This window comes from Filicampus tigris, chromosome 17, assembly GCF_054856515.1.
Source record: "Filicampus tigris isolate MCC_2025a chromosome 17, RoL_Ftig_1.0, whole genome shotgun sequence".
NCBI classification, from domain to species: Eukaryota; Metazoa; Chordata; class Actinopteri; order Syngnathiformes; family Syngnathidae; genus Filicampus; species Filicampus tigris.
This window is the reverse complement of record NC_141233.1, coordinates 6,157,126-6,180,807: the sequence shown is the minus strand read 5'-3', so window position 1 is coordinate 6,180,807 and position 23,682 is coordinate 6,157,126. Positions and strand designations below refer to the sequence as shown.

The following is a 23,682-nucleotide window of genomic DNA, read 5'->3' as shown; positions in this document are numbered from 1 at the left end:
GTTGCAGTAAAAGTCACATTAGTGTGAGGCGTAAATAAATTTCAAAGAGGGAAAAAAGCAAGCATTGCAGATTCATTTTCACAATGTAGGGATAGGTACATTTTGCGTCAATGTTAAGGATGGCCCCAAAATACACTCTGTGACCTTTAGAGGTAAAGTTTGCACCGACGTACATCCGTTTAAAATTAGTGGCGGGTACTATTTTTTCCCATAATGCATGTTTCCATAATGCATCGCCATTTAAATGTGAGGACTGTTTTTAATGACTTTTATTTTGAAACCCCATTAGTGGATGCACTCCACTGGAGTGCACCCACTCACTAGTGCAAACTTACACCTTCTCACTGGCTTCAGTCGCGTGTCGCGACACACCGCCTGGACTACTTAGTACTACTAATACCGTGGAGGTGAGGCGTTATTATCATTACTCTGTGGATATTATTATTCACATTCTAATCATTTAAAGTAGTAAGCTTTATGTTTAAATACTAGTTTGGGGGACTTTTGCATCTTACGACACTTGTGGTTTAGTTCATAATGATGAGACAAAGATGTCACAATTAGTTTGGTTGATATGAAAGCGTGTGTGTTTTTTTATGAATGACCCTTTTGTGTGCATTGCGTTCAGTTCAGTAGTAAGTAGAATCTGCCTTGTTTACATTTTGTCGAGGAGTGGGCGTGAGGAAGAAGAGGAGGTGGGGGCGGGCGGTGAAGGGGTTCCTGGTGATAAAGCATTAGGTAATTGGAGTATCTGAGCCTGCAGACTGTGTGACGCCAGCCTACATCGTGCAGTTGTGTGTCAGTGTGTGTTTACTAGGGTATAGTTTGCACAATTAAAAGAATTGATTTTTTTTTTTTAATAGTCAACATGGAATATCATTATGACTAGTGTGACCTGCTCACTTCCGGTGTGATGCAGCATCATTGTGAAAATAAACGCACACACACACGCACCCCCCCCCCCCCCCACGCACACACACGCACACGCATTTACCCCTCCTCCTCTTGTCCTGTGATGTGTTCTGGCCAGACAGTTCGGCTCCTGGGCGTCTTCACAAGAGAAAAAGAGACGCCACAGGAGGACCTTCCAATTCCTCCTCCTCCTGCCTGGAAAACCCTCTTCCTCCTCATCACTAACATCTTCTCACCTCCCTCGACAGGCGCAAACTTCCGAGAACCACTTGGACAGTAAGGTGCTTTTCATCACTGCATCAAAAGGGTGAGTTTTTATTATCTGTTAATAGTTGTGAATGTGTTTTGACACTTGTATGGCAGTGAACCAACAATAAGTTAAGTCAAGTCAAATTAATTTATATAGCCCTTAATCACAGGAAAGTCTCAAAGGGCTTCACATATCGTCGCTGTCATGTGAAAAACACTTATCTCCATTTTTTTTTTCATTTTCTTATTTTTACATGAATCATGTTTCCGCGTTACAGACGTCGCATTAAAGTGAAAATGAAAAAAGTTTCCAAAATTGGAGATAAGTGTTTTTCACATGACAGCGACGATATGTGAAGCCCTTTGAGACTTTCCTGTGATTAAGGGCTATATAAATTAATTTGCTGTTGGATCGAAACAGCAACCTCCAATTCGGTCGCCATCACCTAATTCCCAAGCCTGGGAAAAGGGGGCAGAAAAAGAATAGAAGCGGCAGTAAAGAGGCCAAAACAAACAGTTCAACTGAATGCAGAATCGTACAAATAAGTCTTAAGTCGTGTTTTAAACATTTCTATTGAGGTAGTGGCTTTAATATCCGCGGGAAGGTCATTCCAAAGCATCGGTGCCCGAATAGAATAAGTTGCTATAGTGCTAAAGTGGGCACGTTCATAATCGCATCTCGCACCTGCCATGGGCGAGTGCGTATTTTGTGACAAGTCAATATTTGTTAACTTGTTTTTACGTTTTTGTGACTGAGGCAAAAAATAAGTAGCTAATTAAAAAAAAAAAGAAAAAGAGAAGTCAGCGCGTTGAGATCGCGTTCATCGTTGCACCTGGCACATGTAATCAAAAGAGCATGTGCACATTTTGTTACATGCAACATGTTCAGTTTCTTCTTTTAATAATAAAAGAAGCACGTCATCATCACATCCAACACGCGGCATCAAAGGACGAGTACACATGTTTTTGTTAACCTCGTTTCACACGGATGACAGTTAATGAACGATAAGTCATCATTTTAAAAACAGTAGTCTGCACATTTATCACTGTATTTGGCACGCATCATCAAAAGGCGAGTACGCATTTTGCCACATATTGACAGTTGTTAACCATTTTTTGACTTTTGTAAGACAATAAATCAATAAGCAGCAGACACTATTACCTTCGCGCTTCCCTCAACAGATGCAGCAAAGCTAGACCAGGATCATCTCGATTCCAAGCATCGGGAACAAAAGGGATCATGAACTCCTCCACGTCCATCACGTCACTCTTCTCCTTCACCAGCCCAGCGGTGAAGCGTCTGCTGGGCTGGAAGCAGGGTGACGAGGAGGAGAAGTGGGCTGAGAAAGCCGTGGACTCCCTGGTGAAAAAGCTCAAGAAGAAGAAAGGAGCCATGGAGGAGCTGGAGCGGGCCCTCAGCTGCCCCGGACAGCCCAGTGAGTGGCCAACTCATTAAATGCATAGCATCTAATTAAATCCAGTGGGGAAAAAAAAATAGAAAATAGGACTTACTTAAATGTACGCAGCTGAGAGATTTATGTCCTCTGATTGATTTATGACTCCAATTACATTGTATTGTTTGACAATGGGATGTCATGAAATAGGTGGAGAATTGAACATAACAGTTGATTTTTGGCCCTTGATAATTTATGCCCGCTAGTATGACCATCTGTCTTCAAGGGTTTGAAATTAGATAGTGGTTGGCATGTGAAAATGAAATGTTTGATTTATGGCACCCAATTAAAATAATTGTCATTGATCTGTTAACGTCAGGAAGTCATAAAATTCACAGGTAGAAAATACAGTTTGTCAAATTGTAATCTGATTGATTTATGACAGCCCTACTAAACAATCTTTTGACAACAAAATGCCATAAAAACTAAGTTTAGAGAGGTACGCCAATAACGCTTACACAAAAAAGAATAATCATAGATTTATGGCACCCGAATACAGTCACTAATACAAATAATACTGTATGGTATGTGTTTTGGCCTCTGATTAATTTATATCAACGAAATAAAAACAATAGGTCATAGCAAGAATATTGACATAAACCAGGAATGTGCTGATAAATTTACGGCCTTTGACTGATGTGTGACCCCACAATTACAACTGTTACATTTGACAACATTATGTCATAAAATTCAGAGTGGCTGAGAACACAATGTGTCAAAATGGAATGTGCTGATTGATTTCTGACCTTATAGCAACCAGATAAAACCAAAACACTTTGATCATTTGGCAACAGCATGTCATAAAATCTGTAAATGCTGACATTTTGTCAAGGCAAATTTTTGTTGTGCTGCATCTCGATCAATGGTGTGCCTAACCTCGTGTCCAAACAGGAAGTGACACCCCCATCCTCATTTGTTGTAATAATCATTTACCCCTTGTCAGGCAAGTGCGTGACCATCCCCCGCTCACTAGATGGCAGGCTGCAGGTGTCGCACCGCAAGGGCCTGCCGCATGTCATCTACTGCCGGGTGTGGCGCTGGCCGGACCTGCAGTCGCACCATGAACTCAAGGCGCTCGACTGCTGTGAGTTTCCCTTCGGCTCTAAGCAGAAGGACATATGTGTCAATCCGTACCACTACCGACGCGTCGAAACGCCAGGTAAGAGTAAATCTGCTTAATTGGGCTGCGTGTTTTATGAATTCCGAAATGTATCTAGATGTTCCTATTGACATGGTAACTGGCTGCTGTGGAAATCCAATCAGGGAACAAATTGCAACATTACATCACCAATTAGATCGATTATGTTTTGTAATCTTTAGGCATAACAAAGTAGTGGCAAATTCCGCCCCCCCTCCAATTACGTTGGTGCCTAAATGGGCTGCAGCATGTAAAAGTACATATTTGGTTGAATTTCAAACAGTATGTATTGACGGAAGTCTGTCATAATGACATAATTTGCGTAAATGTAGTGCAGTGTTTACAGAATGGGGACTGGATTGTGGTTCCAACGGGTGGAGGATTTTAGGACGTCACTACATTTGCTTTGTGCTGACTAGCTTGACCTAGATTTTTCAATATGTTCCATACAAAGTGGCGTCAAGTGGAATGAGGTTCCAAAGGTGAAGTTGGCGCATGAATACATTTGTTTTCCACGTGTACACCTTACTGTCACTAGACCTAGATGAATAAAGTGAATGGAGTGAGGTTCCAAAAGCAGGTAAAGTTAGCGTGTCAATAAATTAGATTTTCATGTGCTGGGCTGACTGTCACCAGACTGTTTTCACATGTCAACATGCTTGTCTTGCACTCTTGTCGAATTTGAAAATGTGTAGCCCGGAGCCTCAGCTGCCACCCTTTTTTTTTTTTTTTTTTTTAATCGTCCCAGTGCTGCCGCCTGTCCTGGTGCCACGCCACAGCGAGTTCAACCCGCAGCACAGCCTGCTGGCCAAGTTCCGCAACGCCTCGCTGCACAGTGAGCCACTAATGCCACAGAATGCCACATACCCAGAGTCCTTCCCGTCGCTACCGGGCTCCTCGTCCTCCTTCTCATCCTCGTCGCCGTCCTCCTTGTCCCAGGGACGCTCGCCCGCCTCGCAGGGCTACCCCGACTCCCCTTGTAGCTCCACCGAGCCGGCTAGTCCCTACCACATTGCAGGTAATACAACAGCCAGTTAATTTGCCGCCTAAACGGGTTGAACTCAAAATGCGAACTGTCTTGCGATGATGGTGTGACGCATTAGTGGGTCGCATCGCCTCACAGCAAAAAGGTTCCAGGTTTGAATTCCGGCATGAGGTCTTTCATGAGATTCCTTGGGGCCAATGTGTATTTTATCATACAAGTAAATATGGTATTAGCATATCATAGGCTCAGGTTGGTGGAGAGAGGTTCCCTAGGTCGCCAAAGTTAGCATAATGCTAACATTCCTCGACAATAAGCAAAATAAAAAAGATCATGTGTGGCCAGTCTGTATTTTTTGGCTCACACAAACATTAACTTAAGATCCCAATTGCGTAAGACATACCAGTATTGATGGAGTGAGGTTCAGACGGCTGCTAAAGTAAGAATTTAGCACATGCTAATATTTTTTCCACAATAAACAGTAACATTTATCATGGCTGCCACCGTATATTTTATAGCTCATAGGGACAGTAACTTGAAGTAAACGAAACATGTCAGAGTGTGGTTTCTTTGGCTGTTAATTGTAGCAGTTAGCACACAGTAAAATTGATTATGGTTACTGTATATTTTCTAGCTCAAAGGTACCGTAACATTACTTTTAATGCTATTAACGTAAAAGAATAGTGTTGATGGAGTGAGGTTCCCTAGGCTGCTAAAGATAGTAAATGTTAATATTTCACAGGCAGTATGTTTGTTGCTTTTTTGGATTTTTTTTTTTTAACCTGACAATTAGCTTTAAACCTCTGGACTTCCTGATAGCCATGAAAAATGTGCTTTTTTTTCCCATCAGAAACTCCCCCTCCACCGTACAGCATGATGGAATCGAGCCCCCAGGAGGACGTGAAGCCCGGCAATTCCACGCAAACCACCAAGCTCACCTTCTCCGCTCCACATAGAGGCAAGTTCAGCTTCTTCTACTGTCACTGCCGGATGTTCTGATGGAACTCTTTCCTCTTTTACCGTCTTCGGTCTTCCTCTAGATTTGCGTCCCGTATGTTATGAGGAGCCCGAGTACTGGTGCTCCATCGCCTACTATGAGCTGAACAACCGGGTGGGTGAGACGTTCCACGCGTCGTCACGCAGCGTGCTGGTGGATGGCTTCACCGACCCGTCCAACAACAAGAACCGCTTCTGCCTCGGCCTGCTGTCCAACGTCAACCGCAACTCCACCATCGAACACACGCGGCGACACATCGGCAAAGGTCACTTTTGTTGCTGTTTTTTATTAGATTGGAATTTGGTGGGCTAAAAAATATACACCGGTATTAGAGATGTAACCATTAATCAAAAATCAATTTAAAATCGTCTCGAGTAATCGATTCGATAAATCGAAAAATTGAAAAATTCAAAAAATTCACCTAGAAAATGATGTCTTGAAACGTTTTTTTCATTCCAGATGCATAGCACATTTTGAATGTGTAGATCAAATTATGCGCTTGTGCCACACATCATTGCGTATAGAACCACACTAATGTAGAAACACAAGCATGGTAGCAATTTAAAAAAAAAATAGAATCGAATCGAAAATCGGGAACTGAAAATAGAAAATCGAATCAAATCAGGGCTTGAGTGAATCGTTACATCCCTAACCAGTATATATTTTATACTAATGACAAAATTGACGTTAACAACTTGTGAAATAATGTCAAAAAGATTTCAATGTTGCTAAAAGGGTAGTAAAGTTGAAAAAGGGCTAAGCGTTAAAAATAAAATTGAATATAAAAAAACAAAAATAATCCAAATTTGGTGGTTATTTATCTAAGCAAATTGTGTCATAAATCATTCCAGCCCTTAATCTTTGACAGCTTTTTGACATGCATTTGTCTGATGCCATAAATCATTGACTCTTCCAGGCTTGCACTTGTATTACGTGGGCGGCGAGGTGTACGCTGAGTGCTTGAGCGACAGCAGTGTGTTCGTACAGAGCCGCAACTGCAACTTCCAGCACGGCTTCCACGCCACCACTGTGTGCAAGATCCCCAGCGGCTGTAGCCTGAAGATCTTCAACAACCAGCTCTTCGCGCAGCTGCTCGCCCAGTCCGTCAACCACGGCTTCGAGGTGGTCTATGAGCTCACCAAGATGTGCACCATCCGCATGAGCTTCGTCAAGGTAGGACATACTCAGGACAATTTAAAATCCAGATGAGCTAAAATAAGCTATGCCAACATGGTAAAGGGACAATTAAGATGGTAAATGTTAAAAGCCAAGTTAATTTTTTTTTAAATAAGAGTCAGATGGTTGAAAAAGAGTGCTTTTTGATCAGGTTAAAGGACAAAGCTGCTATTGAAAAACAATATAATTAGTGCATTTTTAGCAATGTCAGCTAATATACTAAATATAATTGCCACTAAAACATATAATGCACTGAAACTGAAATGTGCACATCTCCATTTTATAACCTCTAGTCCACGGGGCCATACATCATTCCATAGATTTATTTGGGTGCCATTGTGGAATTGTAATACTTGCTAATGCTAATTGTCTGTATGTTACAACCTTCTGTTGTCCCAAGGCCATTTTTTGTTGTGTGGGGCCATAAATCTCTCCACATTAATCATTGCCAGTTGTATTATTATAAAGTTATTATGATTTAGCAATTTGCCTATGTTTTAAGACATCTTGTTGTGAAAACAAAGTTATTTGGGTGGGTGGCCATAAATTATTTCACCCCATTGGCAGTTTTATTGAGGGTGCCACAAAGAAAAAGGACATTTCCAGGATTGTTATTCTTTTTTCTCCAAACATTTGGTTGGTGGCTATTAATTGTTCTACCCTCCGATCATTGAGTTTTAAGTTGGGGAGCCATGAAGTCATTATGATATATGCTCAAGCTAATTGCTTGGATTTTATTATACAGTTTATTTGGGGGCCAAACATATTTTCCACCCTTTGATCTTCTAACAGTTTTATTGTTTCAGTGACAATGTTATAGTGAATACAATTAATTATCGGTATACACAATTACAATTGTGCTGACTTCTGTTCAAGGGTTGGGGAGCTGAGTATCACCGCCAGGATGTGACCAGCACCCCCTGCTGGATCGAGGTGCACCTACATGGGCCCTTGCAATGGTTGGACAAGGTTCTCACCCAAATGGGCTCCCCACACAACCCCATCTCGTCCGTGTCGTAGTAGGCAGGCAGGTGGGTGGTTGTGGGGGCTTGGGGGTTGAGATGAGGATGCAGCACCTCCAGAAGCTTCCAGGATGTGGTCCTTGTTTACTGTGAGACTTTCATTTGGCTTTGTTATTTTCCTCCGCATCCCCTTCAAAACAATGCAGCGGTTCCTTGTGTGTGTGATTTGCCTTTTTAATATTATTTTAATGTACTGACCAATGTTTGTTTGTACTTATATTAAACGTTTTTTCAAGGCTAAAATGTGATTTTGTCAAATGTTTTTGATGAGATGTACAAATCAAGACTTAAAATATTTGAAATATTTTTATTTCACTTGCAGTGGGGGTCATAGAGCTTGTGACCAAAAAACATCCTTGTTTTGTTTTCTTTTTATGTTAAATCAATTGAGTGTTTTTTTAAAGCAGAAAACTCCAGTTAAAAATTCCTGAAACGAACACCAGGAAATCAACAACACCACTTAAATAACAACAAACTCTTAACTGTAAATACATTAAATAAATAATAGTGGCTGAGTATTAGGAACGTGCGAGGATGGTCAGCATCCGCTCAGGTTGTGCTGCAGCGCCAGGTTTCGACTCTGCACCGCCAGGATGTGCTGCTGCTGCTGCAGGAAGTGGATCACCTCGGGACTTCTCAGCAGTGACTGGAGGACATCGGCGCAGTGTGAGTATGACAAGTAGCAAACTACAAGTGCTGTATCCCAAAAATGTGTGGTTTATACCGATTGAATTTTTGTGTGAGTGTTCAAATACGTTACGTTTATCTTTGTAGTGATGATCAAAATATGTTACAGTGCAGATTTTCTCCTATGGAGGGATTTTAAAAAGGGTTTGTTTCAATATGTGTTGTGGTGGTGACGACTTACCAGCCTTTTCTGGTTGAGCACCTGCTCGATGAGGGAGGGTCTGGCAGGCCGGTCCCCCATTGCCCCCAAACGCTGCTTGTTGACGGACAACGGACGCTCCTCGCAGTTGTCCTGAACCCAAGCAACGTCAAAAAGCAAACAACAAACATTAGTTTGGTAAATAGTGATAGTCACTTTTGGTTATTTTCAGACATGTTGCAGACCAAACCCGTAACTGCCTGTTTGAGCATTTTTTTTCCAGTATCAATTTGAAATGGAGAAAGAGGATTAGAGAAAAGAGCGACTTGAGTGGACACGAAACGTGTTAAAGTCTTAAATCGGCACCACTACATGTAGACATCTCTACCTATACACACTTATGCCTATACATGTGTGTTTTGGTATAGAGTGGACCCCCGCTATTCGCGGCCAGGTCTGCAAATCGCTAAAAATCGGCGTATAATTGACACTCAACAATAAGCGTAAAAACTTGTTTTGTTTTTTATAATACTGAAAAAAAATCCACTGCAGCGTGGCTGTCCTACATCAATTTTGTTGGTGGACATGGCCTGGTCGCTCTTCTTCTTCTTGTACTTGTCCTTGTACATCTTGTTACGGTGCTTCTTGCACATCCACGGCTTGCGCTGCTTAGCCACCTGCGTGGTGGTCTCTGTGCAGCCGTCGTAGGTGCACTGCTTGGGCGCGGCGCCGTCGCCCTCCGACGCCTCGTCGTCGTTCAGCTCCTCCGGGCTGCCGGCGCCGTCCCGCGGATCGGACGCGTCCAGCACGTCGCTCTCCTCGTCGGCGTCGTCCAGATCCATGAGGTCGGCAGCCTCCATGGGGATGAGCGTTATCACGTCGCGGCTGTCAACCGAGCGGCTGTCGCCCACGATGTAGCGTTGGCCGTCCTTGGTGAGTAGAATGGCCTTGGAGGCGTCCTTGCTGATCGAAGCTTCGTCGTCGCTCATCTTCGAGAGTTGCAGGTGAAACGCAACCGTCAGCGAGCTACAAGACGCTAAAAACACGCCCACAAGTGGCTAACTTGCGTCTACTTCAGGCCAGTCTGCATTAGCAATGATTTGCCAACATTTCACGCACGTTAAAATAAAATAATAGCCGGAATAGAAGTTTACTGTTCATAAATACAACATTATATAATGAGACGTGTTTGTTGTATGCTAAAATTAAAGCTATTGACATCTCTTCTTCTTCGTCGTCGTCGTCTTCTTTTTCTTCTTCGCCTCCCAATACATCAGTTGCCTGCGCTCGATCGCTTCCTAGAGGAACAAGAATTATACATTGTTCTTTTCAATACATTTAACCCTTGTATGGTGTTCGGGTCTGTTGGACCCGCGTTCAGTTTTTATCAAAAGAAAATCACACAAGGCATATCTGAAACCTTCTCTATGGAAGACTAAAACTGCCAAAATCAAAAATAATAAAAGTGAAAATAAACTAAATCTAAAAGAAAAATGTTTTTAAAACGTTTTTATGAACGGCCTCTTTTTGTTCATATGTGTTTATAAACGACTTCTTTTTGTTAGTTCTCAATATACATTAAACTCTATAGAGGCATCCAGATAATACCTGCTGCAGTTAATTTATAAAATATTTTCTCCTCATCGTGGTGGACGTTGTCTGTCTGTCTGTCTGTCTGTCTGTCTGTCTGTCTGTATGTATGCATGTATGCATGTATGCATGTATGTATTTAGTTATTTAGTTGTTTATTTAGACAACGAATATGTATAGTAAGGCGTTTTAAAAAACAACCATGTATAGTAAGGCGTTTTTTGTTTTTTTTAAACGGCCATGTATATAGGAGACATTTTTTGGGGAAAAAAACGACCATGTATGTAACTAACTAACCGTGTAAGGCGTTTTTTTGTGGGGGGGAAAAACGACCATGTATAGTAAGGTGTTTTTTGGGGAAAAAAACGACCATGTATGTATCTAACTAACCGTGTAAGGCGTTTTTTTGTGGGGGGAAAAACGACCATGTATAGTAAGGTGTTTTTTGGGGAAAAAAACGACCATGTATAGTAAAGCGTTTTTTGGGGAAAAAAACGACCACGTACAGTATAAGGCATTTTGGGGGACAAAAACGACCACTTATAGTTAGGCGTTTTTTGGGGAAAAAAACAAACAGCGTTTGTTTTTATTTTATTTTTTTTAAACGACCATGTACACAGGAGGCATTTTTTAGGGAAAAAACGACCATGTATAGAAAGGCATTTTTTGGGGGAAAAAAACAACCATGTAAAGGCGTTTTTTTGGGAAAAAAAAACAAAAAACGACCATGTATAGTAAGGCGTTTTTTGGGGGAAAAAAAACGACCATGTGTATGGTAAGGCGTTTTTGGGGGGAAAAACGACCATGTATGTATGTAAGGCGTTTTTGGTTAAAAAAAAAAACGACCATGTACATTAAGGCGTATTTTTGAAAAAAAAAAAAAAGCGACCATGTATAATAAGGCGTTTTTTGTGAGGGGAAAAAAAACGACCATGTATAGTAAGGCGGTTTTTGTGTAAAAAATATGACCATGTATATAGTAAGGCGTTTTGGGGGGAAAATAAATGACCATGTATAGTAAGGCGTTTTTTGTGAAAAAACAAACAACCATGTAATTCGGTGACGATTGGTCGTAGTTTCTTCTCGTTAATCTTTTTCACGCACACACTGGTAAAAAAGTTTGGGAGGTGGTGGTGTTTGGGGGTAGAGGTGGGTTGGATGAGCGGTGGTGTATTTTCCCGGTGACACGTAATACTTTGGGGGGCCCATGGAAAGTCTTCCCATTTTTCTCCCCAATAGTATTAATAGTTATTATTATTAAATTTGATTTCATCATGTTTCGTTGTGTGTTGCAGGTGAAGGCTACAGACCTGTCCGACCGGTAGCGACCCATCCACTCCCTCCATACAACGAGACGCTGCTCAACCTCCCAGCAGTTGCCGTTTATCGAAAAAGCATCTTGAAACTAAAACACGAACTAAACATTTGCAACTGTGACTGAAGCAGACAAGAAGACACTTGTATGTTTTATTCAAGCAATTTATTTACAATCACCAATAAAGGAATGTAACAAACTACACTGGCTCTTTGTAATGTTCGTCTTCAATTTCAAACCAAGTTCGCTTGACTGACAATCTCTCTCCTGATGGATGACATCATAAAGTTAGTGGTAGTAAACACTGGTTGGGTGGGGGAGTTTGTTTGTGTCCACGTGGAATGTTAGCGGTGTAAGTGACCATTTCACGAGGGATACCAAACCCTCTCCCCAATTACATTTTCTTTTTTCATGTAACTGAGCATAAGTGGATCGGGCAATGGCCGGATAGATGGATATTTGGAAAACAGCAGGAAAAATTTTTTGGTCAACGGACTGTTGAACAAAGAAATAATAATTCCAAGTTTCCTCCATCAAGATGGCTGAATGGTATAAGAAGTGGCGTGGAATTCCAGCGACCCGCGTTCGATCCTCGCCTTTTGCCCCATTTAGAAATTAAATGGAGAACAAAGCAAGAATCGAACCCGGGTCTACTAAAGACCACACTTTAGCAGTAACCACTTGACCATGTCAGATGTTATGGGGTAGTTGGTCATACATATATAGGCATTAACCTACACATTCGTTCTCACTGCGTCATCATACTTGATATATACTACTAAAAGGGTCAGTGACTGCCACACAGTGTTAATCGAGTGATAGATTTCTCCGGTTCATTATCAGCCGAACCGGGTTCAAATCCCGGTAAGCATTTATGACAATGCTTCCATTATTCCACTACCGCATTTTCAGCGTAGCACAACCTCTGTGCTAGCGCCTACCTCTTAAACTTTCGGTGTTAAATAAAAGTTTTTATTTTGTTTTTCGGGACGTGACGTCATCACCGGAAACCTATTTAAGTCGGGGAAAGAGAGCGTCAATCTTTCTCAGTTCGCTGACAGCCTCCCGTTGTCGTCGTCCACCTGCTCCTCCGCACACATCTCCTCCACAAGATCATCGAAAACTTATAAGGTGAGTGCTCAAGCTTTAGTAGCCTCTTAAAACTCACTGCTTTTTGCTCACTTCGAACTTCCAAGATCAATTTTGGTGTGCTCACGCCTTGCTAACATGGTAAGCTAAAGCGTTTGCCCTAGCGTTGGTAATTAAGGCTTCCTACGATTTTAAATTGCACCAAAACGCGTTTTCGGAACGTACACACTGATAGATACACGCAATAATTTACATATTTATTCACGGTTAAGTTGTTTGTTCAACAGCAATGCAGCTACTTTGTGTGACGATGACTAACGGTGCTTTTGCTCAAACCTTTTCCAGCATCTGGACCTGAAGTGCAGTTTTGCCGAAGGTAAGTAGACAAAACTTCACAATTAAACTGACTAAATCAAATATATTTTCATGCATGTTAACTGTCTCATTTCTGTCGATAGGCTTGCATCTTGAACAGAACGACCAGGTTGACTGCAAAATGGCACAATTGCTGTGTTTTATATATCATTATTAAAAAGAGTAAATCAAGTATCTGTGTGTGTTGATTCTTCTCTCTGTTTAACCGAATGGCCCAAACGACCCTTAAAAATGGCTGACTTCTTGGGTTTTTTTTTTTTTTTGGGACATGGTGTCATGAGAATTTTGCATGTCTACCAAATGTCAGGTTGCTAAGCCACTACCTGGTCAGGTTGAGTATTATAAAGTGTGGAATGCTTACATTCCCTTGTCTTTCAGGCCACCATGCTATTGAAGAGGCGTCCAACTGTGCTCTCCTCACTGGTAAAACACACGCGCTTTCATATATGTACTAATGTTTTGACTAATTATTTCAGCATGAGCTGACCAAGGGGCCCCCTGTGATCTTAATCAGCAAACGTGTGTCAAATCCAGGTCCAGTAAGTAAAAGCCCTGCCGCCACAGTTTGAGTTGTGCCACAGGTGCTTCTACTCAAGCGGCTTCTGGGGAGCTCGTTTACCTGCCGCTTGAGTGGAAGCACCTGCATGCTCAATGGTACAATGGCAACACTTTGATCATTGGCAACTTTAATGTTTGCTGCAGTATCACTCCAGGAAGAAGCACCAGCCAAGATTCTGGATGAAACGTTGTTTTTCCTCTACCTCTTTTTCTGCAGTCATGGCAGAGCTTCATTGAGGGCTGTGGAACAAAATGGTGTTGTATAAAGTGAGCATTTTTTTTTTCTCATGTTTTGACAATTGCAGTCAGGACACTCATCAGTTGTCTCCAATCCTGTTCCTGGATGGACGGTGAATGTTTTGTCTCCTTGCAGTGACACACCTGATTCAAATAATCCACAAGCACTTTAAGAGCCTGATCATTTAAATCGGTGTGTTGCAGATGGGCGCAATGGAAAACGGGCAGGACAGCTATCCACAAGGAACAGGATTGAAGACCCTGGTCAATAAGTTGCGTTTTGTCCTGCTCTTGTCCACCAGGTGGCGCTAAACAACCTGATCAGTGCAGCATGGATCAACTTGTGAAGTTGAGCTCCTCTTCGTCAAGGTTGGGACCTGTTGCATAACTCAAACTTGATGAATCAAAGTGCTTGACTGTTTTTTTTGTTGTTTTTGTTCCAAGTGGCGCTATGATCAACTTGCTGACCGGTTGAACAGGCTACAAAAAACTCAGCATGTTGAAAGTGCACTCTCCTGCTTTTCCTTTGACTTGGCATGCACTGCAGCTTCCAGTAAGACTGCGGTCAGACTCCTCCACCTGCTGGGCAAAGAGAAATTCTCCATAAATGTTGGAAGGTCCTCAATGCTGCCTACATTTTCAATATGCGTCATCTTCCAAACCGCTTATCCTGTACAGGGTCACGAGGAGGTGCTGGAGCCTATCCCAGCTAACAATGGGCAAAAGGCTGACTACACCCTGAACTGGTCGCCAGCCAGTCGCAGGGGACACCGTCACTGAGCGGGAACTGATCCCACGCTGCCCGCACACAACTCAGGCGTGTGTACCACTACACCATCAGTGACCCTCATGTTCAATATGAAGACATGCAAATAAACATACTAAAAATGGCAGCTTGACTGGTCCGTTGTTTGTAGTCTTTGCAGTTTTTTTTCCATCCAGGAGATTGACTAACTGCTGCAGTGGAAGGTTCCAGTCTACAGTGAATCAAAACATTTTAGTCAACTAAAAATGTTTTCATTAAAGGTATGTTGCTGATGCCATAAGCTTTTGTTAACTTTTGACTCATTGTCTTTTGGTCCACACGCTGGCCAACTAACGACGCCACCGTACAGCAATGATGAGACCGTCTTCACATGTCGTCCAACTTGTCGCCATGGTGTTCCAGATGACTAAATCAATGAGGAGCTCCCTGCAGAAGCGTAACAGTAAAAACGAACTGCATTTCAGGTTAGTATTAGAATTGTCTACTCACATGTTTGTTGTCCTGCAGATGGCGCCACTGGAGTGCTGCAACATGACTCAAAGTGCAACTGCCTGAGGATGAGTCCTCTGCTGGTAAGAAAAGAACCTTTATTTCAGCTAGCATGTTCCAGTTGTCTCGACAAAGTTGAATGATTTGTTCTTGTGTCCAGTGTGGCGCACGATGGAGTACCTGCTCACAGCCAGAGACCAGCAACACTTTTGCCTTTCTTGTTGCTTGCTCATCCACGAGGCGCTGAAGCCAAACCTTGAGGCAGCCTGAGAAGGAATGAGACACATTTACACTTGGATTGAACTTAGTATGCTCTTGAAATTTTCACTGCGCAATCCTCATGTTAACTTTTCTGACCCAATACTTTTGTTTTTTTTTTTTTCTTCCACTTACTAGGCAGCAAGGAACAAGATCATCCATCATCACGCACCTGTGAAGACTTGAGTCTTGATCGCTGGTAGGTTTCATGCCCCAAACATCTTCTGCACAAGATGTTGACTTAACTTTTGACTCACAGATTTTTTTTGTTTGTTTTTGTCTTAGGTCCACACGCTTGTCCAAGTTCTTCTGGCTGGCTGACTACTTCGCATCGAGCAGACTGTCATCCAACTTGTAACTTGTTTGTTTGCGAATGTCTACTCTGCAAAAGAAATAAAGCTTGATTACAACTAACACTTAAGTTAAGCTCTCAACTTCATTCTTACATACATCACAAAAAACTTGCTGAAAGCAAAGTAACAAAACAAAAAAAATCTAAAATATTTTTTCAAATTTTTTTTGGGCCAATTTCTTTTTTGGGGGGAAAGCGGGTGTGGCAAGTCTGGAATAAGGCTCTGATTCGCTGAACGGTCTGGAAGTGGGTGGAGCAATGTGGATAAAAGGCTGTGATTGGCCATAAAGTGGGCGGGACTATGCAAATTAAGCACGCTGTGATTGGTGGGATCTGAAGTGGGCGTGGTTATGCAAATTTGAAGCACTCTGATTGGTGAGATTGGCAAAAGTTGTCAAGGTTATGCAAATTGATGCATTCTGATTGGCTATGCAAATTCAAGCCACACCACGATTGGTGGATTTGAAATTTGGGCGGAGTTAGGGGCGGTCCTAGCAGCAGATAGGGTTTTTTTAGGGCACTTTTGAGTCTTGAGGTCAAAGTTGCACTCCAGTCACTACACAAGTCTTTTACTATTCCCCTCAATCTTACATGACCCAAAGCTCGATGAATTTAAAGATTGCTCGAGTTTTGAGTCTTGAGGAGACAAACGGGAGTAGTAATGTGACACTTGTGTCCACAGTAAGTGACTAACGTGCAACTCTCACCTCAAGACTCGAAGCAGCGTTTGGAATAGTTTTCCACGGCAGCAACCGACACGCAAGAAAGGCTTCAAATGAGGGCAGATTTACCAATAAAACACAAAGACTCCAATTCAAGTCGAACAATTTATTGGACAGAGAAGCTAACATGACAATTTGAAAGCATTTCGCAAGGCAATGTTTGTGTGAGCTAACTCGAGTTGCACACACAGACATTGACGATGGAAGCAGTTTAAGTGTTGCTTGCTTGACGAGCTCATGTGTGACTTACTTCAAATGACGCGCACGCACGTCGGCCGGCGATGGCACCAAAGGGGGACGTGAGAACACAGGACATCTTGCACTGGGACAAAAAGTGTACAGCACAACACCATCATCACACACTGCTGGACATATTTTTAAATGACACTGATGTGAACCAAGTTAGTCAAAAATAGACATCCTTTTTTTTCTTAATATGACATTTTTTTTTAACTAACTTGGCCTACATCATCGTCATTCAAAAACATGTCCAGTGCGATGTGACATCACGCATCAGCTCCTCAAGCACACGACACTGCTCGGTACTCATGTCATGTCATCTTCCAAACCGCTTATCCTGTACAGGGTCGCGGGGGAGGTGCTGGAGCCTATCCCAGCTGACAATGGGCGAAAGGCAGACCAACACCCGGAACCGGTCGCCAGCCAGTCACAGACACTGAGTGGACACCGGTCCCACGCTTCCCACACACAACTCAGGCGTGTGTACCACTACACCATCAGTGACGATGCTGCTCGGTACTCACTCGGGTCCAAATGCAGCTTGGCCTTCCCTTTCCTTCCCTTCCGCACGTCCCACAAGTCCGTCGGCTGCACCTTTGAGCACGAAGCCTCCTCCATCCATCTGGTCAGGCAGAAAAAAAAAAAGCAGTAAGTAACACTCTTTTGTACATACAAGTTCAGTTTTTTAATTGTTTATTTTAAGGTTCAAGCCGTATTATTATTATTAAAATAAGGTGGTATAGTTTGACTTTTAACAGATCCATTTGCAAATGTGCCCACACACGTCATGCATCTGTGTGAGCAATCAGCTGGTGGCTTTCTCTCCACACCTGACATCCAATGAGCAACTCATGCTCCTTTCAATCAACTGGTCAAGCAGGGCCTCAAAGTCCTCCAACTGGAAATACTCCACTCATGTGCTAAAATAGACTAGTTTAATATTGTTCAAACATACACAAAAATGAAAACTACTCCAAAAGGCAGCAATCTGATCCCCTTGATATCATTCCTTTACCTGCCCTTGTAAAAATGCCACTTTACAACACTACATTTTCTGATAAGTATTACTTTACTTTCCAAAATACACAACTTTTATTAAAAGTATACAACTTTTTTAGTTGACAATGTAAGATTACACAGTTTTGTAATCTTTTGTATTTTATTTTGTAAAATAATCCTTTGTATGAAAACGTCAAATTATTAATTGGGGAAATGACAGATTAAACTGTCAAAATTAAAGTGTAAACTCTAGAGATGAATTTAAATTGCATAAAGTGTTAAAAAAAAAAAACTCAGTGGCAGCTGACCTCTGCTCACCTTGCAGCCGAACTTAAGAGGAGAGTCACTGGCGCAAAGACAGACAAAGATGGACTTTTACGTAGTTTTACTTCCAAAAAAATCCCAAATCTGTCTTTGGCATATCTTTCAACAGTTGTAATTCTATACAGTACAATGCAATACAACTTTAATTATATAGCGCATTTCATAACAGCTAGAGCTGCTACAAAGCACTTTATATTGCAATAATATAACAAGTGAACGCAATAAATTAAAACACAAATTACTACATACAGTTGACACTGGAAAACAGTAAAAAAGTGTCAGTCTCACGTCGGATCAAAAGTCAAAGACTAGAAATGTGTCTCTAAAAATGGACAGAGAGGAGGCTTGCCTGACATTTCATGGAAGGTCATTCCAAAGGGAAGGACCAGCAACAGAAAAGGCTCCATCCCCACTGATCCCCACATACTCAAAGAAAGCTATTTGAACAGTCTCTGAATCGAAATATACTTGACCTTTTTTTTAAATTCCAAGATTTTGCGAAACTAAATATCGGTTACAAGTTTCGTATAAAATTATAGTTGAAAATACATGATTATGATTTATGTTCAATTTTGCATTCACTACCTAAAATAAATTAATTGCTTGACAGCACTATCGGTAATATTTCTCATTTTGCTCAAGACCAATTTACATATGACATTCTTAAGAATTTAAAGATGTTTTGATTTATTTTGAGTTTCGACATTTATTTGCAATAGAATTTACAATTATGTAATGGCTTATCTATTTAATGACTTATTCACTGCAATTGCCAGCATAAAAAAAAGCAACACAACATTTTGTTCAGCAAATTCAAGACGCCTCTCAGTGAAGCTGCACCTGTACACCGCATACTCAAACGTTTGGCTAAGTTGTTCATGTTGGGGTTGAGGCTCTGTCTGTCTGGCAACTTCACGCCCCAAGCACACTACATTTATTGACAACATACAATTTGACAGCTCTGTGTTTAAAAGCTGCCTCTACAATCAATCTTTATGGGTGCTCACCAGAGTGGTGGCTTCATTTGCAGTCTGAACCCAGATTGGGGGGGGGGGGGGCGTCGATGTTATTCAAATTTTTTGAAAAAGGAATTTTTATTTTATTTCAGTTTTAGATTTTCCCAGGTTGTCAAGGTAAGTACCTTCCTTTAGGCACTCTTTTGAATTGAAGAAAAAAGAATGATTCCTTTAATACAGAGAAATCACATTCCTTCATTTTAAACATTTCAAACACAGACACGATGCAAACTAAAAGTAACAACTTTTGGTGTCATTGGACTGTGCCGGTGTCCCTAATGTTTTGACCCTCTGGAGCCACCAGAGCCATAATGCTACATAGAAGAAAATGGAAGGAACAAGCAGCATGCAGTACCTTTAAAGAATATGTTGATGGTGAGATGTGCAGGTAGACGACCAGCAGCAGGTGAATATGGGGATTTGAGATTTGCCTCAAAATTAGTCACACAAATGCATCCGCGATGTTCCCATGTTTTTCAGATCCACAAATATATTGGTGATTTTCACATGTGTTTTTCTAATGTGTCTGTGCATTTATCATGACTCTGTGTGTGAATTGTCGAATGTGCGTTTGTGGCTCAGCGGACAACCATATTTCTTTTTGACATAAACGTCAGGCTGTTTCCAAGATATTCCCACACAGGAGGCTGATATTTCAATCGCGCAAACAGCAAAGGTGCTCCAACTGTGTTTTGTGTGATTTTAATTTTTGTTCCTGTGGGAGTCGAATGAGTCAAAAAAAAAATCCGCAGGTAAAAAAAAAAAAAAAAAAAAAAAAAAAGACAATTCTTTGGAAGAAGCCCATTCCTCCCACCAGTAAACTAAAAAAAACTTTTAAAAATACATATATTTTTTTAACTGCATGGTGTTGGTTTTGTCGTATTGTATAATTTATTTGTCCAACAGATGACAAGTCTGAGGGTCACTGATGGTGTAGTGGTACACACGCCTAAGTTGTGTGCGGGCAGCGGGGTCGGTTTTGCTGGAGACGGGATCGAACCCACGAACTCTGCAGTGTGAGGCGGACGTGCGAACCAGTCGATCACCGCGCCGCCTCACGGATACATTTGTGTGAACAATTTTGAGACAAATCTCCCCCATATGTCAAGCCATCACTCTTCCATTGTGGACAGCTTTGGGGTGGAAAACATACAAAACAACATTCAAGTCAAACGCTTTTCCTTGACTGACTTTTGATTGACAGCTGGGTTCTACTTGCGTGCTAGCTGACGAGCCATCTTTGTTGATATTGTTTTAGGATAGCTAGCAAGCTTTCAGTGACGTCACGAGTTACAATAAACAAACTTGAAGGCCTCAGTGTCGTAATTATGCTCCTAAATAGTTTACAATGTATATAAATGGCAAATAGACTGTTTAAAAGTGTTTAAATTACTCACTGAAAACACAGCCGCCAGATGTGTACATTTCTTCTTCTTTTTTTTTTTTCCTTCTTGTTCTTCTTCTTGTTCTTCTTCTTGTTCTTCTTCTTCTTCTTCTTCTTCTTCTTCTTCTTCTTCTTCTTCTCGGTCTTCTTCTTCTTCTTCTTCTTCTTCTTGTTTTTGGCGGGTTACATCTCCTTGGTGCATATCGCCACCGACTGGACAGGAGATCATCAAGGCATTTGGCAAGCAATGTTATCCTATGATGTCATCTATCTACCGTAGGTCAAAGAATGTGTACGACTGTACGGTATGAGAAGGCTCAATTCAAATGGAAAGGAAATCGTGTCTGACAAATTGTGCAACGACTCTTCAAACAACAACAACGCCGTATCGTGTACACAACAGTACCCTTACGAAAAAGTAGTATATAAGTAATTTATGTACTTATAAGTAAGGGAAATAGTTTTATATTTTTATTCGCCTTTTGGTGTTGGAAGATATAATATATATAAAAATCTTCAGCCCCCTATCTCGTCTGTGCTCATCGCTGCCACCGGTTCCCTTCGACGTCTTGAGTGTAACACGAAGGGGCGGTAGGTCAATTTTTTTTTTTTTGGAGGGCACTCAGAGGATATTATGCATTTTATTTGAATTTTGGACTGAGTTGAATACATATATATATATATATATATATATATATATATACCCTTGTGAGGAGAAGCGGTACAGATAATGGATGGATGGATATATATATATATATATATATATATATATATATATATATATATATATATATATATATATATATATATATATATATATATATATATATATACATATATATATCCTGTTGAATTTTGTGATTGTGACTGGAACATTTGAATATATTTACTATTTCTAAATAATTATTGTTGTGTGATTGATTTGAGGTGGAATCCCTGTCTTTTACTACATGACTAATCACAACCAAACTCTTCATCGAACCTAACCTTAGACTACAAGAGCTCTTATAGGCAGTCTTACTGTTAGTAGGGTTACATCGGCAAAGGAGAAGTGTCACTATTACAGATTTAGACTGGTTTGTGAACAATATTTGAGAGAAATGGTGACATTGTGTATGTGGAAAAAGTTTTAGACCTTTGAGGTCATCTCATAAAAAATGGGAGCAAAAACAAAAGTGTTGCGTTTATATTTTTGTTGAGTGTATTAACAATGTGTGCTGTTCATATGACTTTCAATTGGAATGTAGTAAACATCTGTTGAGTAGTTTAACAGAAAATTTGATTGTGATGTTTTGAAAACCCAACTCTAGCAGGTCCACCAGACCCATCAACACTGGTTGAGTAACAAAAACACAAACACTGCACAAGGGTGAATATAATCCATCCATCCATATAAAATAGATTTTTTTTTGGGGTGATGAATTACAACAGACACATTTGTTTTTGAAGCATTTTAATAATTCTTAATAGCATGTTATTATTGATAGACCACTGTTGAAGAGAGGTACATGTATTGGTATTGCAACAGGCGTAATGGTGTAGTGCAGCTGTCACAGCACTTTGGTGAGCGCTTGTCGCTTTTGTTGCTGTTCATTGACCAATTGGTATTGATGGTAGTCAATATGGCCGACGCATCACAGGAACCCACGGACAAAAGTGACGACTGCCAGGGAGATCATTGGCCCCACACAAGCCACGTTAGCCATCAGAAAAAGGACTCAGGAAGTCTGCCATTTTGTTTTGAGGCAGCCATTTTAGGGTCACTATGGCCATTTCCATGGGTCTTTCATGGGCCAACTTGCCGTCCAGATTTAATGTGATTGCTACCAAATTTGAACCAGCCACACAGGTGGATGATGAGTTTTCTCATTGAGTGTGTGTGTGGGCAAAGTTTGATGACCCAACATAAGACAGGAAACTCTTATATGGTGAGTTAACTCCATAAGGTCAGAGGTCGACCAAAAGTCTTGACAATTCATTTCTGAGCAGTATGGAATTTGGTGGGCATGTCTATCATGAGTAGACCCACAAAAATGCTTCAGGACACTATGCCCAAAAAGACACAGGAAAGTCGGCCATTTTGGTTTGAAGCAGCCATTTTAGGCTCAATTTGGCCATTTCGAGGGCTTCAATCCTCGTAGCAATTTTGTCTGATTGCTACCAAATTGGAGCCTCGTACACTCGTCGTTGGAGTTAGTTTGATGTTTCACTTTAAAACACAAAACTGGACCAGATGATCTGCGCAAATGACTTTCCTTTTGCTAGTCAATACTGAAAAAACATTTTTTTTTTTTACAACAATAATAGACATTATTAGAAGCTACTGTGCATCTGTTATGCTAAACAAAGAATGAATGAAGATAAATGAGGTTTTTCCAGGTGGCGCAAATCCACTTGAGTGCTGCTGGTTCTGCATGTGTTTGACATCAGCGAGGTTACACCTTGTCTGCTGCTTCAGGTCGAGGCCTTTAGTGTGGTCGAAGGGGTAATCATGTATTCATGTTTGCTACACACCAGCAGTGAATGAAGCGGCACGCCAACGTACAAATGGCGACCGAACGCAGCATCCTTCGGCGTCTTAATGCAACACGGGCAACATCGATCCTTGGTCTTAGTTCCGTTTTCCGACTTATTTTCTGAGGAAAAGCGCTTTTACCGTCAAGGTCTACGCTTGCCTACTGCAAAAAAACACCTACTTCCTTCCAATCGATTGACAACAACACATTTGGTCCATATTGCCAAGGATGTTCCATCACAGAAGGGGAATGACAAATGATGGATAAGACAATCTGGATAAATAAAATTGATTAAAAAAAAACAACCTTCTACTCCTCTTGGAAAGAAGAACACTTTCAGGTTTTTTTTTTGCGTCAAAGTTTTCACCACTACAGGAACTCCAGGCCGGTGTTCCCGCCCTCTTCGGAGCTGATGGAGATGTCGTTATAGTCACGTTGGTAAGGGTTAGGTGGCGGAGGGTGGGATGGGGCTATCATTTGGCGGGACATTTTTGGAGACAGGTTTGCAAAAGTCATCACATCCGAGTGGCGTCCTCGTCCGAGAAGCGACCTCTCCTGATCAACAGGGGAGGCCTGAAGGGGAAAAACAAAATCACTCTTCATAAATCACGCTTTGACCTAGCAACATGAAATTTGGTGGACATGTCTATCACGAGGAGACCCACAAAAAGTCTTAAGAAGCCACACTGGTAAAGC

At 41.3% G+C, this 23,682-nt stretch overlaps 3 protein-coding genes and 3 long non-coding RNA genes across 19 annotated transcripts in view; 3 read left to right on the top strand and 3 right to left on the bottom strand.

Moving 5' to 3' along the window:
• Window positions 1-1,076: 1,076 nt before the first annotated feature.
• Window positions 1,077-8,173, top strand: smad9 (SMAD family member 9). Its single transcript, XM_086057365.1, has 8 exons — window positions 1,077-1,219; window positions 2,344-2,597; window positions 3,559-3,774; window positions 4,502-4,771; window positions 5,586-5,693; window positions 5,776-5,997; window positions 6,649-6,905; window positions 7,785-8,173. Exons 2-8 carry the CDS (start codon window positions 2,402-2,404, stop codon window positions 7,926-7,928), a joined length of 1,413 nt encoding a protein of 470 aa, XP_085913491.1. The 5' UTR covers window positions 1,077-1,219; window positions 2,344-2,401; the 3' UTR covers window positions 7,929-8,173.
• Window positions 8,174-8,223: 50 nt separating this feature from the next.
• On the bottom strand, window positions 8,224-10,049 carry rfxap (regulatory factor X-associated protein). Its single transcript, XM_086057366.1, has 3 exons — window positions 9,323-10,049; window positions 8,799-8,909; window positions 8,224-8,576 (listed from the first exon to the last, which is right to left on the bottom strand). The coding sequence occupies exons 1-3, from the start codon at window positions 9,743-9,745 to the stop codon at window positions 8,469-8,471; spliced, it is 642 nt and encodes a 213-aa protein (XP_085913492.1). The 5' UTR covers window positions 9,746-10,049; the 3' UTR covers window positions 8,224-8,468.
• On the top strand, window positions 8,716-11,863 carry LOC147133089 (uncharacterized). Its single transcript, XR_015090332.1, has 2 exons — window positions 8,716-9,689; window positions 11,642-11,863. It is a non-coding gene; the product is annotated as an uncharacterized LOC147133089 (long non-coding RNA).
• A 720-nt stretch (window positions 11,864-12,583) lies between these two features.
• On the top strand, window positions 12,584-15,844 carry LOC147133088 (uncharacterized). Of its 3 annotated transcripts, none has more exons than XR_015090330.1 (10): window positions 12,584-12,792; window positions 13,096-13,126; window positions 13,209-13,664; window positions 13,828-13,950; window positions 14,223-14,289; window positions 14,365-15,122; window positions 15,194-15,258; window positions 15,336-15,482; window positions 15,572-15,632; window positions 15,719-15,844. It is a non-coding gene; the product is annotated as an uncharacterized LOC147133088 (long non-coding RNA). The 3 variants fall into 3 exon arrangements; XR_015090331.1 differs by having other exon boundaries at window positions 14,365-15,128; XR_015090329.1 differs by having other exon boundaries at window positions 14,365-15,258.
• On the bottom strand, window positions 12,704-20,558 carry LOC147133087 (uncharacterized). Of its 12 annotated transcripts, XR_015090321.1 has the most exons (9): window positions 20,484-20,558; window positions 19,442-20,219; window positions 17,272-17,369; window positions 16,758-16,829; window positions 15,356-15,815; window positions 15,176-15,255; window positions 14,979-15,112; window positions 14,803-14,897; window positions 12,704-14,502 (listed from the first exon to the last, which is right to left on the bottom strand). It is a non-coding gene; the product is annotated as an uncharacterized LOC147133087 (long non-coding RNA). The 12 variants fall into 12 exon arrangements; XR_015090323.1 differs by having other exon boundaries at window positions 12,704-13,923; window positions 14,238-14,502; window positions 14,803-15,255; XR_015090320.1 differs by having other exon boundaries at window positions 14,979-15,255.
• A 1,354-nt stretch (window positions 20,559-21,912) lies between these two features.
• The window catches only part of dclk1a (doublecortin-like kinase 1a), a 27,877-nt gene continuing 26,107 nt past the window's right edge, over window positions 21,913-23,682 (bottom strand). Inside the window, exon 18 of the mRNA XM_086057530.1 lies at window positions 21,913-23,559. Within this exon, the coding sequence (XP_085913656.1) occupies window positions 23,502-23,559 (58 nt within the window). The 3' untranslated portion in view covers window positions 21,913-23,501. The remainder of the gene's footprint in view (window positions 23,560-23,682) is intronic.

Bases quoted from the DNA above. Each gene is read 5' to 3' on its own strand.
- rfxap (XM_086057366.1), bottom strand. From the start codon at position 9,745: ATGAGCGACGACGAAGCTTCGATCAGCAAGGACGCCTCCAAGGCCATT. The intron at 8,910-9,322 runs GTAGGACAGCCA...GCTTGGGTTCAG, and splicing joins TGTCCACCAACAAAATTGAT to GACAACTGCGAGGAGCGTCC. The intron at 8,577-8,798 runs GTAAGTCGTCAC...GATGTCCTCCAG, and splicing joins TGCTCAACCAGAAAAGGCTG to TCACTGCTGAGAAGTCCCGA.
- smad9 (XM_086057365.1), top strand. From the start codon at position 2,402: ATGAACTCCTCCACGTCCATCACGTCACTCTTCTCCTTCACCAGCCCA. The intron at 2,598-3,558 runs GTGAGTGGCCAA...ACCCCTTGTCAG, and splicing joins CAGCTGCCCCGGACAGCCCA to GCAAGTGCGTGACCATCCCC. The intron at 6,906-7,784 runs GTAGGACATACT...CTTCTGTTCAAG, and splicing joins TCCGCATGAGCTTCGTCAAG to GGTTGGGGAGCTGAGTATCA.